The sequence below is a fragment of the Mus caroli genome, chromosome 14, assembly GCF_900094665.2.
Source record: "Mus caroli chromosome 14, CAROLI_EIJ_v1.1, whole genome shotgun sequence".
NCBI lineage: Eukaryota > Metazoa > Chordata > Mammalia > Rodentia > Muridae > Mus > Mus caroli.
The window spans coordinates 69,756,202-69,770,616 of record NC_034583.1 but is presented as its reverse complement, the minus strand read 5'-3'; the positions used below and the strand labels follow the sequence as shown (position 1 = coordinate 69,770,616).

The following is a 14,415-nucleotide window of genomic DNA, read 5'->3' as shown; positions in this document are numbered from 1 at the left end:
AGACCCTGCGCCCCAGCTGCCCCGGTGCTTTTCTGACTGGAAGAGCTTAACTTTTTCTTATTGATTAAATCTACAATCATCTACCTATATTAGGATGAGATCACTTTTACATGTATCTAGGAGAAAAATGACCACTGAGCTAGGACAACACCATGTAGGGACTTCCATAGACTGCTACACTGTTACAAAGTGAGTTACAGAGACGCAGACTCCGTGTGCAGGAATGAAAGCCTCAGTTCAGTCAGAGACACTCCAACATCACTATCTGTTATCTAGTGCCCAGTGTGTTCTAGACCTGCGTTAGCAGTTTCAGAGTGAAGCACAAGACACAAGGCTGGAGAGAGAGCTCAGTGGGTGAATGTACTGGCAGTGTGTGAGGACCCAAACTTGAATCTCCAGAACCCATGTAAAACTCAGACACATAAAATAAATATCTGTAATCCCAGGGCTCCTTCAGGGAGATGAGAGGGAAACACACACACACACACACACACAGAGCAGTATATGATGGCACTTTTGAGCAAAGTATAACAGATTAGGATATGCATATCTGTAAACAGAAACGTGAGACAGACTTCCAGTCCCATGGTGTCAGTTGGCTGCAGAGGCTGCACCAGCTGCTGAGAGGCTCAGTGTAGTGCAGCACAGACTCAGTGACCGAGGTTGGAGCTTCTCATCATTGATGCCTCACTGTAAAGCCTTGGGAGAGCTCTCCTGGGACAGGCAGTGAAGAGTAGGGGCTGCTTTTCCAGAATTCCCAGCATGCGTGTGATGGCTCACAACTGTCCATAAGTGTTGCTCTCTTTGTATGTGTTATGTCACATCATTTATTTATTGCATTGACTATTCATTCAGCAAAATAGTTCATGAACATCATATGCTAAACATTCTTCACAGGGTATGAAAAAAATCCCTGCCCATTTAAAATGTGTAGAGCGAGGAGGCCGTAAAACCAGAACATAAGTAACCCCTAGAGTGTCAGGAGAGAGCACCCGGAGAACTGAAGCGTCACAAGGGGGACGTAGAGGACAGACTGCAGTATAAGCAAATATCAAGTGCTTACAAGTGAAATACTTGTAACAAATGTAACAAAGGCTTGAAGGGGTTGTAGGAGTGAGAAGAGCAAATACCTGGGAAAAACCATTTCAGGAACAAGAAAATACCTGTGCAAAGTCTAGACCAGGGGGAAGCCTACTGAACAAGTATAACACAGCAATGTCTAGTTGCTGGACAAGAGTCAAGAAGCAGGCAGATACAAAGACCTGAGGAAAGAGGTGGCAAGGGCCTGATTATGTGGGTGCCCTGTTGCACTGGAAAGGGACCCCTGTTCCCCTCTGAAACAGGAAGCCACTGGGCTCAAAGCACACTACAGACTCACATTTGTGTATTTTGTTTTGGTTGAGATTGGGGCTGTGGTTTGTTTTGTATTTTGAGACAGGGTCATCAGCATGCCTGTGGGCCTGCATGCAGCTCACTAGGAATTGAAAGGTAACCTTGAACTTCTGACTCTCCTGCCTCAGCCTGTGAAATGCTGGCATCACAGGGGGGAGGCACATGTTTCAAATCAAGCACTGACTCAGGTGTTGAGTACCAAGTGGAGAGCAGGATGGAAACAGAGTTAATTTCAGTGGCAGGCAGGAAAGCTGGTGGCCTGGATCATCAGGTATTTTACACGTGTGAAGGTTCAGCCTGCATGTATGTGTACACACCACATGTGCACCTGGGACCTTTAGAAGCCAGGAGAGAACAGCAGAGCTCCTGGGACTGGAGTTAGAGCTAGTTGTGAGCCATAAAGTGAATGCAGGGAATCAAACTAGGATCCTCTGGAAAAGCAGCCCCTGCTCTTAACACTGAGCCATCTCTCCAGTCCCCAGAGTATCTTTCTAACATCCTATTTACGTCTGTCAGTCCCTACTCAATACTGCATTTAAGAGCTGGACTTTTGTATCCCAGATATCAGTACTGTCTAAAAGTCATTGCCTTGAGAGTTGTTAAAATAAAGAAGGAAAAAGGAGAAGAATGGGGAAGAGGAGAATAGCTATTGAGGTGTCAAAGAAATGGGGAAAGCAGCAATCCAGGTCTTTGCAGATGGAAGCCTTCTAAAATCATATAAACTCATGATTTACTCAAGCAGTTTGCCCAGCAGAAGGTACCCCTGAGCACCTGTCTACTCACAGGCATGTCACATGCCCCTGAACACTTGTCTATTCACTGGCATGTCACATGCCTGGAGCAGAGGCCGCCCCTGGCTTTCCCTCGCTTACTTGGAGAAGCTTGTCATAGCGCTCCGCAGACATGAGGAAGCGCCCATCTTCAAGCTGCATCTCCCGGTTCTCCAGCAAGTTGTTCAGTACTGGAAGCACGTTTCTCTCCGCCTTTTCCAAGCCTTCTAAAACCAGCGTCCTGCCTTCTGTGGCAGCCCGAACCGCACACTATTTCCAGGAAACACAAAGGAACTGAAATCAACGAGAGCAGCGGAGCCTGTCTGATCACACTTGCACTGAAGCTAAGCGTGTTCCCTGTTCTAGAGACAGAGAATCAGGACAGACAGGTGCACTCAGTCTTCATTTTGTTTTCTCTGCCTACCTGACCTCAGGCAAACGGCTGCACCTTGTTGTGCCTGTTTATTCATCTGTTAAATGAAGAGAGCTGGAGATGCTCTCTAGGGGTTTTTGAAACATTACATTTTAGATTACATAGCCAATGAAATAGAAAACTAACAGTTATCTATGAATGGGTAACATAATTAAACAAGGTAACAGATTCCTTAATAGGAGAAGAGAAACGAAGGTAATGGCCTGGCATCAGTTCTATAAGTCTTGTGAAAACCAAAAGTCTGGGTAGGGGAGTTTAAAGACCATAGTGTTTGTTATTGCGTCATTAAAACAAGTTCTGTTTTCGTGTGATGTTCGATGCTGACATTACACATTTGGCTGGCTGAACTGGTAAGTAAGTACTGTAGCCCCGTGGATTTAAGACAATTAGTAATGGAGGGAAACGGGGAGGAAATGATAATGGCCCAGAAAGTGGTGAACTTCTCCTTTAACTTTCAGGTCCCAAGCACAAACGTTTATACTCAAAGTCCCTGAAAATCAGCTTTAAAGGAAAATCTAATTCACATTTCTCTGCATGCAACACAGACAGAATTAGTGCTGCTAAATATATCTCGCCATTCCTTGCATCATCTTTGCCTTCATGGCACTGGAGTTTCATAGAACAATAGGCTCTCCTTTACTGTAAATTCACTAAACGTAGGTCCAGACTTACATTCATCACCCATGGCTTCTACTCACAACTGCTTGTGTTGCTTCCAAGTAATCTTCATCCCTAGGCTCCAGGTACCTTTTCTATGCTAATCTATTTCCAAACTCCAGCTCTCCCAAGCTTCAGGTTCACATGGCTGCACTTCGTAGATGTCTGCAATCAGACCCCACAACACCCCAGGCTCCCCCTACAACACTAAGCACACCTCATTTCTCCCAAATCTGCTTCATTTCTATCCTAGATTGTTTTTCATGCTGTGATAAACACCATGACCAAAAACAACTGAGAGAGAGAAAGGTTTGTCTCATATTACAACTCCCAGGTTACAACCAACGAGAAAATACAAGGTAGATAGATACTCAAGGAACCCAAAGCAGAAGCCTTCCCTTTCTTTCTTTCTTTCTTTCTTTTTTTTTTTGGGGGGGGGGGTTTCGAGACAGGGTTTCTCTGTATAGCCCTGGCTGTCCTGGAACTCACCCTGGAGACCAGGCTGGCCTCGAACTCAGAAATCCGCCTGCCTCTGCCTCCTGAGTGCTGGGATTAAAGGCATGCACCACCATTCCAGAAGCCTTTCTCATATAACCCAACCACCTGCTCTGGAGCAGCACCACCTACAGCGGGCTGGGCTCTCCCACATCAATCATTAACCAGGAAAATGTCCACAGACTTGCCAGTCTGATGGCGATTCCTCAATGGGGTTGCCTCTTCCCAGGTAACTGCAGCAATGGAATAATCTAGCTTTTGTTGTGTTGACAAAAACTAACCAGCATGTTTTATGTCCTTCCTCTATGACAGGGCCCCAAAATCATCTCTCATCAGCTAGATCTGCTTTATCTTCATATTCTGATAAACTTATCCAGCATGGTGACTGGCCTGACATTCGAGAACATAGGAACCTAAGGCAAAAGGAAGACGCCTGGGTCCACCTTACTGCAAAAATCCAAGGCCAGAGTATTTGTGAACTCATCCCTTTCTGCCCCTCCCCTAGTTCAGGCCTTCTTTATCCCTCCAATCTCCTCCCTGAGAGTCCAAGCTGCTTGATTTACTATAGAAGGGTGCTAAAGTATAGTTGCAAATAGGGCATTTGCAACACCCCCTGCTATCAGTGGCCATTTAGTGACAGTGAACTTGGTGTGATTTCTCCCTCTCAATCTTTATTTACAATGAACTTTTTAACTTAAATTTAATTTTTTCTTTACTGATTAATGGAAAAAAGAACTAACGACTTCTACTCTGTCCACATACCCATCCAATAACTAGAGAAATTTCTGGAGTACTACAGCCTTCGTTTTCCAAATATCAAAGAAAAAAACCAGGATTCTCTTTCAATAAATTGTTAAATTTTGCACTGTGTAACAAAGGGTTCATTTACTTCAGGTATCTATGAACTATTGTAAGAAAATAAGATTAGGATCTAATGATAGACTAAAGATAACTCTCCCACTTTAAGAACAAGATCAACTCACAAATATTTCTTCAAATCTATGATTATTGCAAATATTTTGATTTTCTTCTATAAAACCGACCATCATGTCATGTCATGCATTTATTTATTTATTTATGTGCATTATCAAAACTCAAAACTCAAACAACAGATTGGCACGGAAGGGCTTGGGATACTTTCTTATTAAAAACCCACCTCAAGTGAGGTTTTTTCAATTAAGCTTTCTTTTACAAGAAACCTGTCTTCTCAAGAACACGTAGCTCCTGATAAAAAAATTAATTAATTAAATACCTCCACTAGTAGCAAAATTCCTTTGTTAAATTTTATCAACCTTTAATTTAAGACAAAATATTGTATTTGATTCTTAGAAGCTTCACAAAAATAAAAATTCCTATTTGCAAAGAAAAACTTAAATATACACAGAAAATTTCATAGTTTGACAACTTTGGGCTGGAAAAGCAACATCTGACAACACAAGGCAGAGGAAACACGCAGCTCTGCCTTCATTCACCTCACAGGCACTGTGTATACTACACACACAATCCAGAGAATGAACACAGAGACCACAGACAGAAGTCAAGGACACAAAGATTCTTTCCTCTACTCTAATGGATGTGTAGAAACGAGAAACTAAGAAACTGGTGGATGAGAAAAGACAGAGCCCCCGTGGTCATCCGAAAACCCTCACCCACACTGCACCTCAGAGCAAACCTCACACAGTAGGGTCCTCAAGTTAGGAACACTGCTACTAAAGAACAGAGAGATTCCCCATTCAGAAGACATCCTAGCAGTAAGTGTGGCAGGCCAGAAGCATGGTCAAAACCAATGTGGCCAGCAGTGAGCTCTGCCAGGCTCACACAGTAGGCTTCTGACACTGTGCTAGGGTACACACATTGTCACTGCTACATAGTCTTAACAAGACTACATCATTTCAAACAGGAGGAAACATCAGGCAAGCCAAAGCTGAGCAACAGTCTCCAGAATTACAGGCCACAAAGAGGACAAGTTCTGCTACAGAAAGTCAGCTGGGTACCACGTGGGTAGTGGCAGCCATTTGTTGAATGATTCAAAAGGTGGTGTATCAAAAGGAGGAGGAAGAAATTGTGGATAAATACAGAAAAAAGAGTAATTAATTACTGAAACAAAACTTAAGAAGGTTGTTGCTTTGTGTTGGAGCAAGCCATCTATAAACTCTCTATGAGATCCATAGCTCAACTAAGAATTTAAAAACCAGTCAATCTCTCCAAGTTTTTTCCTAATTTGACATTGTTATTTATTAATCTCATGCGCTGAATTGGAAGTTTCCTATCACAGTTGAATCCAAGCATGTGGCTATGAAAAGAGGGTTACTGATCTATCTTGCTTTCTGTTGGTGTGATTAAACACCAAGATGAAAACCAACCTGGTGGGGCTGGGGAGGTGCTCAGAGTTTCCAGTCCAACAGCAGAAGCCCTGGCAGGAACTTGAAACAGGAGCCCGAGTCAGGAAGTGGAGTGGAAACCATAGAGGAATGCTGCTGGCTGGCTTGCCTCTCCCTCCTAGCCTGCTCAGCTGCCTTTCTTACACCACCCAGACTCAAGCTTTCAGGGATGGTACTGCCCATGGTGGTGAGGCTCTCTTCCATGACTTAGCAATCAAGAAAATGCCTCACAGACAGACATGCCTGCTGGGTGACCTGGTAGAGGGACCCCAGTTTGTGACAAAAATGAACCTGCACAATTATAAACTTGATTATAAAAATGATAAGTTCTGTAATGGGAAGAATGTGGCAAGACTAGCTATGGTGGTGTTCCTTCAGAGGAGAAATTAGAGCAACTTTAAAGAGTCTTTCTTGTCTATCAAGTAACAGAACCTCTCAGACCTAATTCTTTCAAATAAAAACCAGGAAAAAATACAGCAAGCCCCTGCCGACCCAGCCACCTCGTACCTCAGCTTTAATAAGCCAACACGTGGACAGAAAGGAGTCCAAAGCAGAAGCCGGTGTATGACCTGAAATAAAAAACTGAGTTTGTTCTAGATTTGATTCCAATTTGATAAGACCTGCAGCAAGTAATTAATCTAGATATCTGTGGCCTCATTTACTAAATGAGAGTCTCCTCTAGGGGTATCCAGAACATAAGAATTTAAAAAGCAGTACTAGAATGAAAAAGTAACGGTATTTATTAAAATGTAAATCATTGCTGATACAGTCATTATTAATGAAAATAAATTCCCCAAAGCTTCACATTAACTTAAAAACTTAAACATACTAGAGGAGCGGGGTACAATGAACAACTTAGAGTTTAAGTTCTTTACTCTGTGAGTGTGTGTGTGTGTGTGTGTACACCTGTTTATGCAAGTGTGCACCTGAGTGCAGAGGCCCAAGGTCAACACTGAGTATCTTCTTCAATGGCTTCCATTTCACTTTTTGAGATAGGGTCCTACTGAGCCTTAAGCTCACAAATTCTGCTAGACCAGCCAGGCAGCAAGTTCCAGAAATTGAACTATACCTGACCTGTTGTCCCCCACCCCATCCCCTACCCTACCCACTGAGTTACAGATTTGTAACCATAACTGACATTTATGAGGTCGCTAGAAATCCAGACTCAGGACCTCATGTCTGTGCAATAGGCACATTAGTGAACTCAACCATCTCTTCAGCCCTAAATCTTTATTTTAAAATATCAGAATATTAGTAAGCCCTTTCTCTAAAATAAATATCAAAATAGGATAAGTTGATATTTATTTGCTGCTATAGTGTGAATGTGTCCCTCATAGATCATGAGTTTGATACTTGGTCCTCAATGCAACGGTATTTAGAAATGGGGTCTTTAAAAGGTAATGAGGTAATCAAGGCTACTTACTATCAACTGGTTGATGTTATAGCCTCAAACGTGGATTGATTATTGTGCAAAGGATGAATCTGGCCTGTATCTCCTCTCAATTCTCTTATGTTCCTCTCCTTTCTTCCTGCCCCTCCCCCATGTTCTTTGCCCTTCTAATCTTTATGCCAAGAAAGCTTTTCTCAGATAAAGAAAGACTTCCCAGCCTTCAGAGCTATGAGCCAAATAAGTTCCTGGTCATTATTCTATCAGTCTCAGGCATTCTGTTTTTACTCAGGTTCATCTTTGAGCCTTCCTCTCCTTTTAATGGGGTTAAAATCAACTGAGAAAACCCCCAGAACACACTATACTCCTAAGAATAAAAAATCAGTGACTGGATGTAATGGCACACTCCTTTAATCTCAGCACTTGGGAGGCAGAAGCAGGGAATCTTTGTGAGTTCAAGGCTAGCCTGGTCTACAGAGTGAGTTCCTAGACAGCCAAGGCTATATATATAGTAAGATCTTGTCTATATATACTATATATACTATATATATAGTAAGATCTTGTCTCAGAAAAATAAACACAATGAGTGAAAGAACATGTGTAGGATCAGAAACCACTGCATTAAATAACAGACACAGAAAGACAAGTTCCCCATGATCTCAGTTACATAAGGACCCTAAAAACTTTCACTGGTAGCTTCTAAAGGCTAGGGAGGAGGGAAGAGCAGGGCAAGAAGAGAATGAGGAGCAGTACTGGGTTCTACTGGAAAGGAGCTCTGTTCAGGTGTGCTGTCCACAGCAGGGTGACAACAGATAATAGTGTCCTGCTTTTCAAAATGCCAGTTCAAAGTCTCACTGTGAGAATTTTGTTTGTTTTCATTTCTATACAATTCATGGGTCTATTTCAAGGTCTAGAACAAGCCTGTATACCTAATGTTAACATCTTCATACTAAACAAAGTCCCCCTTTTGTCAAAAAAAAAAAAAAAAAAAGATAACTGGACAAGGTGAGGGCTAGTTTGTAACAGGAAGACCCTGAGGTACAGTATTAGTGTGCACCCGCATGAAACCTATAGACTTGGCCTCCTGAGAACTATGACCCAATCAAGCAAGCTAAATGACCTATTTTTACAAATACAAAGTACATTTCATTTTGCCTGGATTATAATATCTGACCCAAATATGCTATGAGTACTTAATTACAAGGCACTGACATTCAGTTCTTAATATAAATTAAATACAAGTTTTTCTTTTTTAAAATAAATTAGTTATTGTTATAATTATGAATAGTAGCATGTGGTCACTGCAGTTGTCAATGTGGTCACCATGATCATCATTACTTTTGGGAGAAGCAACAAAATCAATTCCCTCTCTGCTATTAGTCAATTATATGACCCTTGCCATGGAAGCTTATTGCCCCATCTGTAAGACAGGTAAGTAGTCTCCGCACTAAGAAAGTTTTTATAGCATTAATATAATATAGAAGTTAAATAGCATTGATATAAAGCACCTAGCACAAGAGAAGTCTCTCCAACAAACACCTCCTCATCATTTCCCTTGATATTTTCAAACTTAATTCACAAACATACCAAACAGTTCATAGTCTTTAGATAGGAAAGAGCTGGTCTCAGTTTGAAAGCAACACAAGTAGGAGCCAAGGCCTGGAGAGCCTTGGAGCTCTGCCACCACAGAAGTGGCAAGTGTGTGAGCAGAGCAGTGGTCCAGTGGCAGAGTCCAGCCTTTCTTGGGAAGCTCTGGCCTCCTTAGTCAGCACCACACTCCTTTCCCATTGACTGGGAGCTTAGAGAAATGAGAGCGAATGGATTCTAAAAATTAGACCTCACATGAACACTGGAAGTGCAAATTAAAGCCTATCAGTTTGGCCAAGTATACCGAGGCACTCAGTGCAGAGGAGACTCTGAAAGGCCATGACCACATGAGGCAATGAGGTGCCCTTTAGAGCATGAGTGGGTGGACTTCCTGGAATGCAAACTGACAATGAAGAACAAGGCTCTTCAAGTCTCACTCTGCCCAAGAAGATTCATACTTCTAGGATTCACACCTAAAATCCTCATCTGATCATAACAAGATTCAAGGACAAGATGCAACACACGTTATTTGTAATATTGAAAAGCCACAACGAACATAGAGGCTGGCAACGTGAGAGGGAATACAAAACGGCAACATTATATAACAGCCTCATTATCTGGTGAACTGTAGTACAGACATTTAAAAACGTATTTTAAAGAAATACCTAATGTCTTCTAATTTTAAAAGAAATTATACCATGTACAATAAGGAATGCTGTAAATTTAATATATGGAATTCTACTTTTGTCAAAGTTATTCATCATAAATGATAAATACATAGGGACATAGACAAAAACTGTACAAAGTATTCAAAATGATGGTCTTAGTAAAGCACATAGCAAGTAGTTTAAAATTCTTAGTAATAGGATGGACACCAGTAAATGTTAACTGCACTGAAGACCACAAATATTCCCCCATTAGCCACGTACAGCTATGGGCCCTGTTTCTTGTGTTCACCTAGCTAGGTAACAGTATTCCTTGGTGGTGAGTAAAGCTACTATCTTTACAGCCTGGAATCAAACCCAATGGGTAAGAATGTTAAAGAAATTAAAGGAATTTCTTAAAGGACTTGGAGTCTCAAAAATGTGATTAGGTGGCAATCAATGTGCAATTTTGTCTACCTAGAATTCAAATGGAAATTATAACTTGTGGTAATTCAAAACAGATCTCTAAAAAGTCAATATTTGGATTCAGTTTCCAGGACCCACACTCACAACCATGCTAACTCCAGATCCAGAAGATCTGACATCCTCCCCTCCTTTGTGGGCATCACTCACAGGTGCGATGTACACACACACAAAGAAAAAACAAGTTTTTTCTTAAGGACCAATCACTTATCCACAGAAAAGCCAAATGTTCTTAGTCATGCCGTTTTATTTTCAATTTACTTAAAATTTTACCAAGGATAATAATTTAAATTCAAAATCTACCATCAAATATAAGTGCTGTGAATGTTCCAGTTTTGAGTTCCAGATATGAATAAGATAGATAAGGAAAAAAATAATAGATAATAGAAAAAAAAGCAGAAAATAAACGTGGAAGCCATGGTAAGTTTGCGTGCTGATGTCATGTTAGGCCGTGTTATAGGATTTGGATTTTATTTATCATATTATGAAGTTATTTCATGCCTTTAATCAACAACCTGTTAAGTACCGAAAAACAAATTTAAAATTAGCTTAAACTTCAAGAGTCTGAGGCAATTGAGAGAGAAGAGACCATTATTGCCTACATTCAGTCACAGGCTTTGAAGGTGTAGACATGCTACTGCATGCTAAGAGCTGATGTGTATCATGAACAAGGTTCATCAAGAAATGGGGAGTATAAAATACACCGTATATCTATACATCTATTCTTCAAACATTTTATACACTGCAGCAACTGTGAAATATGTCTGAAAACACATATCTTAGAATGGCAGAAAGTTTCCTGAAAATAGTTTACATTTATGCCTCACGATCTTCAGGCTGGAGAGATGGCTCAGTAGTTAAGAACAGAGGCTCCTCTTCCAGAGTACCAGTGTTTGGTTCTGAGCACCCACATGGCAGCTCACAACTGTCTGAAACTCTGCCCTCAGGAGATCTGATAACTTCTTTTGGCCTTTGTGGGCACTATATACATATGGTGCACAGAAATATACACAAATAGGACAAACACCCATGCACATACGATAAAATTAAATATAAAAAGAAATAAGTCCTCCAATGGCTATGCAACAAGAAAACAATTGTTTGTTTTGCATTTTATCTTATGTGTATGGGTATTTTATCTGCTAGAATGGCTGTGGACTTTATGCATGCCTCAAGCCCTCAGAGGGCAGATGAGGGTGTCAGATCTCCTGGGGCGGGAGTTAAGAGACAGTTGTGAGCTGCTGTGTAGGGGCTCAGAACTGAACCTCTGGAAGAACAGCCAGTGTGCTTAACCTCTAAGCCATTCCTCTCCAGTCCCAAAACAATTTTTAAAAGATAATTAAAATTTACAAACAAAAAATCTTCAGCTCATCAGTAAACGTAGTTACCTAAATAATTCCATTTCTGAAGAGCCAACGTTTTGAGGCCCTTAAACATCACACTCGCACTAAAGCCTGCTTTAAGACTGGAAAGTCAAGCAGGAAGCACTAACCACAGCCGTCACCCACTGGCTTTCATCCGTAATGTTCTCACAAGAGGCTGCTTTAGAATACACTCGTGGGCATCATCCATGACGGGAAAGGAGTGGGGCCTGGCCCATGGAACTGAGCCACTCCAGGCGGGCCTTTGAGGGCTCTGTTACAGCCCACTCTCTCTCTGCCTCCTGGTCTGTCTTCACATGAACAGCCTCTGGCAGCTACTCCCACCACAAGGACAGTGTCTCCGCTATGATTTCCCTGCCAGACTGGCTGAAAACCTTCAGAAACCATGAAGCAAAATAAGCCACTCCTCCCTTAAGCTATGGCTGCCGGGTATTTTGGTCATGAGACACAAAAGAAACAAACCTTTATCTCACTCCAGATTTCTAATCTTACATCCATAACTGATTCTTGTGCAGCCTTCTGGAAAACTTCAATGTGCACAAAAGCATAGACACATTTCTTCTATCACAAATGAGATTACATACTGTCTGACCACTTCTTTCCACCCATGCTCTGGACTTCTTCTTAGTATAGAATAATGCCCCACCCTGTGAGATCTATGCACGAGTGTGCACTAGGGACTTGAACCCAGGTCTTCATACCTGCTAGGCAACAACTCTTTCATGAAGCAAATGCTAGCATGATTTCATTCTTTTGAATGGCTCTGGAGTATTATATTAACAATGGTTTCATCAGCCTCTTCAATATGTATCATTACTTTTTTTGGTTAGGTTTCTGATTTTGAAAGTACTGCAGCTAGTATCATTGAAGGCAGTTCTTTATGAATACATTTGTGTAGGGGGCATGAAGGGCTTCATGCTCACAGACAGGCTAATTTTAAGCACATAAAATTGTTCCTTCAAGAGAAGGAATACAAAATCTGCTGTCTGCCCAGAAGGTTGGAGCAGATGTGCATTCTAGCCAGCTGACTTTGGCACAATCGGTGTGGCTGGAGGAATTCAAGAGCCTGACTCCCCTTCCAGACCCTTCTTGTAAACTTGTTTTTCTTGGTCAATCTATAGAGTCTATCTGTATGGAAGGTGTCACATGTACTTTACAAAGAGTTTCGCTGTAGTCATGTCTGAAATGTATTTGCCTTAATCTGTCCCTCAGAGATCTAGGTACACTTTGCTGTGCATGCAGGATTGATTAGTTAATACAGGAATAGTTTTCACCATATTGTGCTGTGTTTAAATACAGCAAAAGAAACACTCACAGTCAGACTTCCCAGGTTTGAATGAACGCTGGCTACGGCCCCCGCCCCCAGCTTGTCCCTCTGCTTCCCCTGAAGGCTGCAGAGACCCCTCACACATTTGGAAGAAAGCGATGCTGGAAATGTAACCGCTGAATGCAAATATAACCGCAAATGAAAACCACTGCTTTCTCTGTTGTTATTGTCTTGTGAGAGACAGTGCTAATTATCTAGACCTGCATCGGCATCAGCTCTTTACTGCTTCTCCTTCTTCACTAACTATGGAGACCAGTGAATCTTTAGAGTTGAATAGTTTATGTCTTAACTTGTAGTATTTATTAAAGAGTCAAAGACAGCCCCGTGAAGTCAATGGTTACAACAAATATTTTCTGTATAACTTGGTTATTTTAGTCTGCATCCCATATACTATGAGGCATTTGAAAGAACATTTAATAGTTTATATAATGTTTTAAGACAGAAATAATACAGTCTCTCATAATATCATAAAACAATATTTTAGCTGATATCAGCATCTAAGCCATTCCCCTACGCCCCCCCCCAAAGCTATAATACCTGAAAGTATTTCACATCATGTGTTTTAATCCACAGTTTCCTAATTCACCTTTAGACTGAAAATACTCATGTCAACATGCTAGAGAAGCTCCTGTACTAAAAGCAGCTGTATTACTTTTTCTTTAGAAAATGAGATTTCTATAAGCAAGCTGTAAGCAGCATTGGAAGGTACAGAACCCTGCCCGTCAGCTGCTGCGTGAGCATCAGTCACTTCATCTGAGCCTCCTCCTCCAGAGCGAGATCAAGACACTTCCAAGAACAAGGCCCTAAAGCAAATCTGTCTGTCAGTGACACATGACTACTCTCTTCCCATTTTAAAAGTCAGTTTCACATAGCCCTGGAGGAGTCAGCCATGGGCTGGAGGGGAGAGCTTGCCTGGTCAATGTAAAAGGCTGTGCCAGCTCGGATCTCCCGGCGCTGTTTGAGGTCAGTTTCGGTGGTATCTCTTGACAGGGCGATGTATTCCACCTCTTGTTTGGTCAGCTCCTGTAGAACACAGAGCTAAGTTATTCCAGAGCTAAAATCAAACCACCAGCCTACAATTTAGAACAACATGTTCAACAAAGCCACTGCCTAGAGAAGAGCACTGAAACTGTTAATTATGGATTTAAAGTATTTCCAGTCTCTGAGAAAACTTCAATAAACTGGATACTAAAACATAAACATGGCAGGAGTGTGGCCCACACCTCTCACCCCGGCACTCGGAAGGCAGAAGTTGTGATTTTTGTGAATTGAAGGCCAGCCTGGTCTACAAGCAAGTTCCAGGACAGCCAGGGCTGCAAAGGAGACACTGTCTCAAAACAACAACAAAACACACATAAACATGCACACACACACAATGCACGCATGCATACAAGCAAAAACACACACATACATATACATGCATGCACACATGCACACATACAAGCACATACATTCTCTCTCTCTCTCTCTCTCTCAC

At 41.6% G+C, this 14,415-nt stretch overlaps 1 protein-coding gene across 1 annotated transcript in view; it reads right to left on the bottom strand.

The window, feature by feature from the left end:
* The window catches only part of Vwa8 (von Willebrand factor A domain containing 8), a 321,037-nt gene that overhangs the window by 249,590 nt on the left and 57,032 nt on the right, over positions 1-14,415 (bottom strand). The window contains exons 4-5 of the mRNA XM_021181216.2: positions 13,851-13,961; positions 2,265-2,432 (exon numbers count right to left, since the gene is read on the bottom strand). Of these exons, the coding sequence (XP_021036875.1) occupies positions 2,265-2,432; positions 13,851-13,961 (279 nt within the window). The remainder of the gene's footprint in view (positions 1-2,264; positions 2,433-13,850; positions 13,962-14,415) is intronic.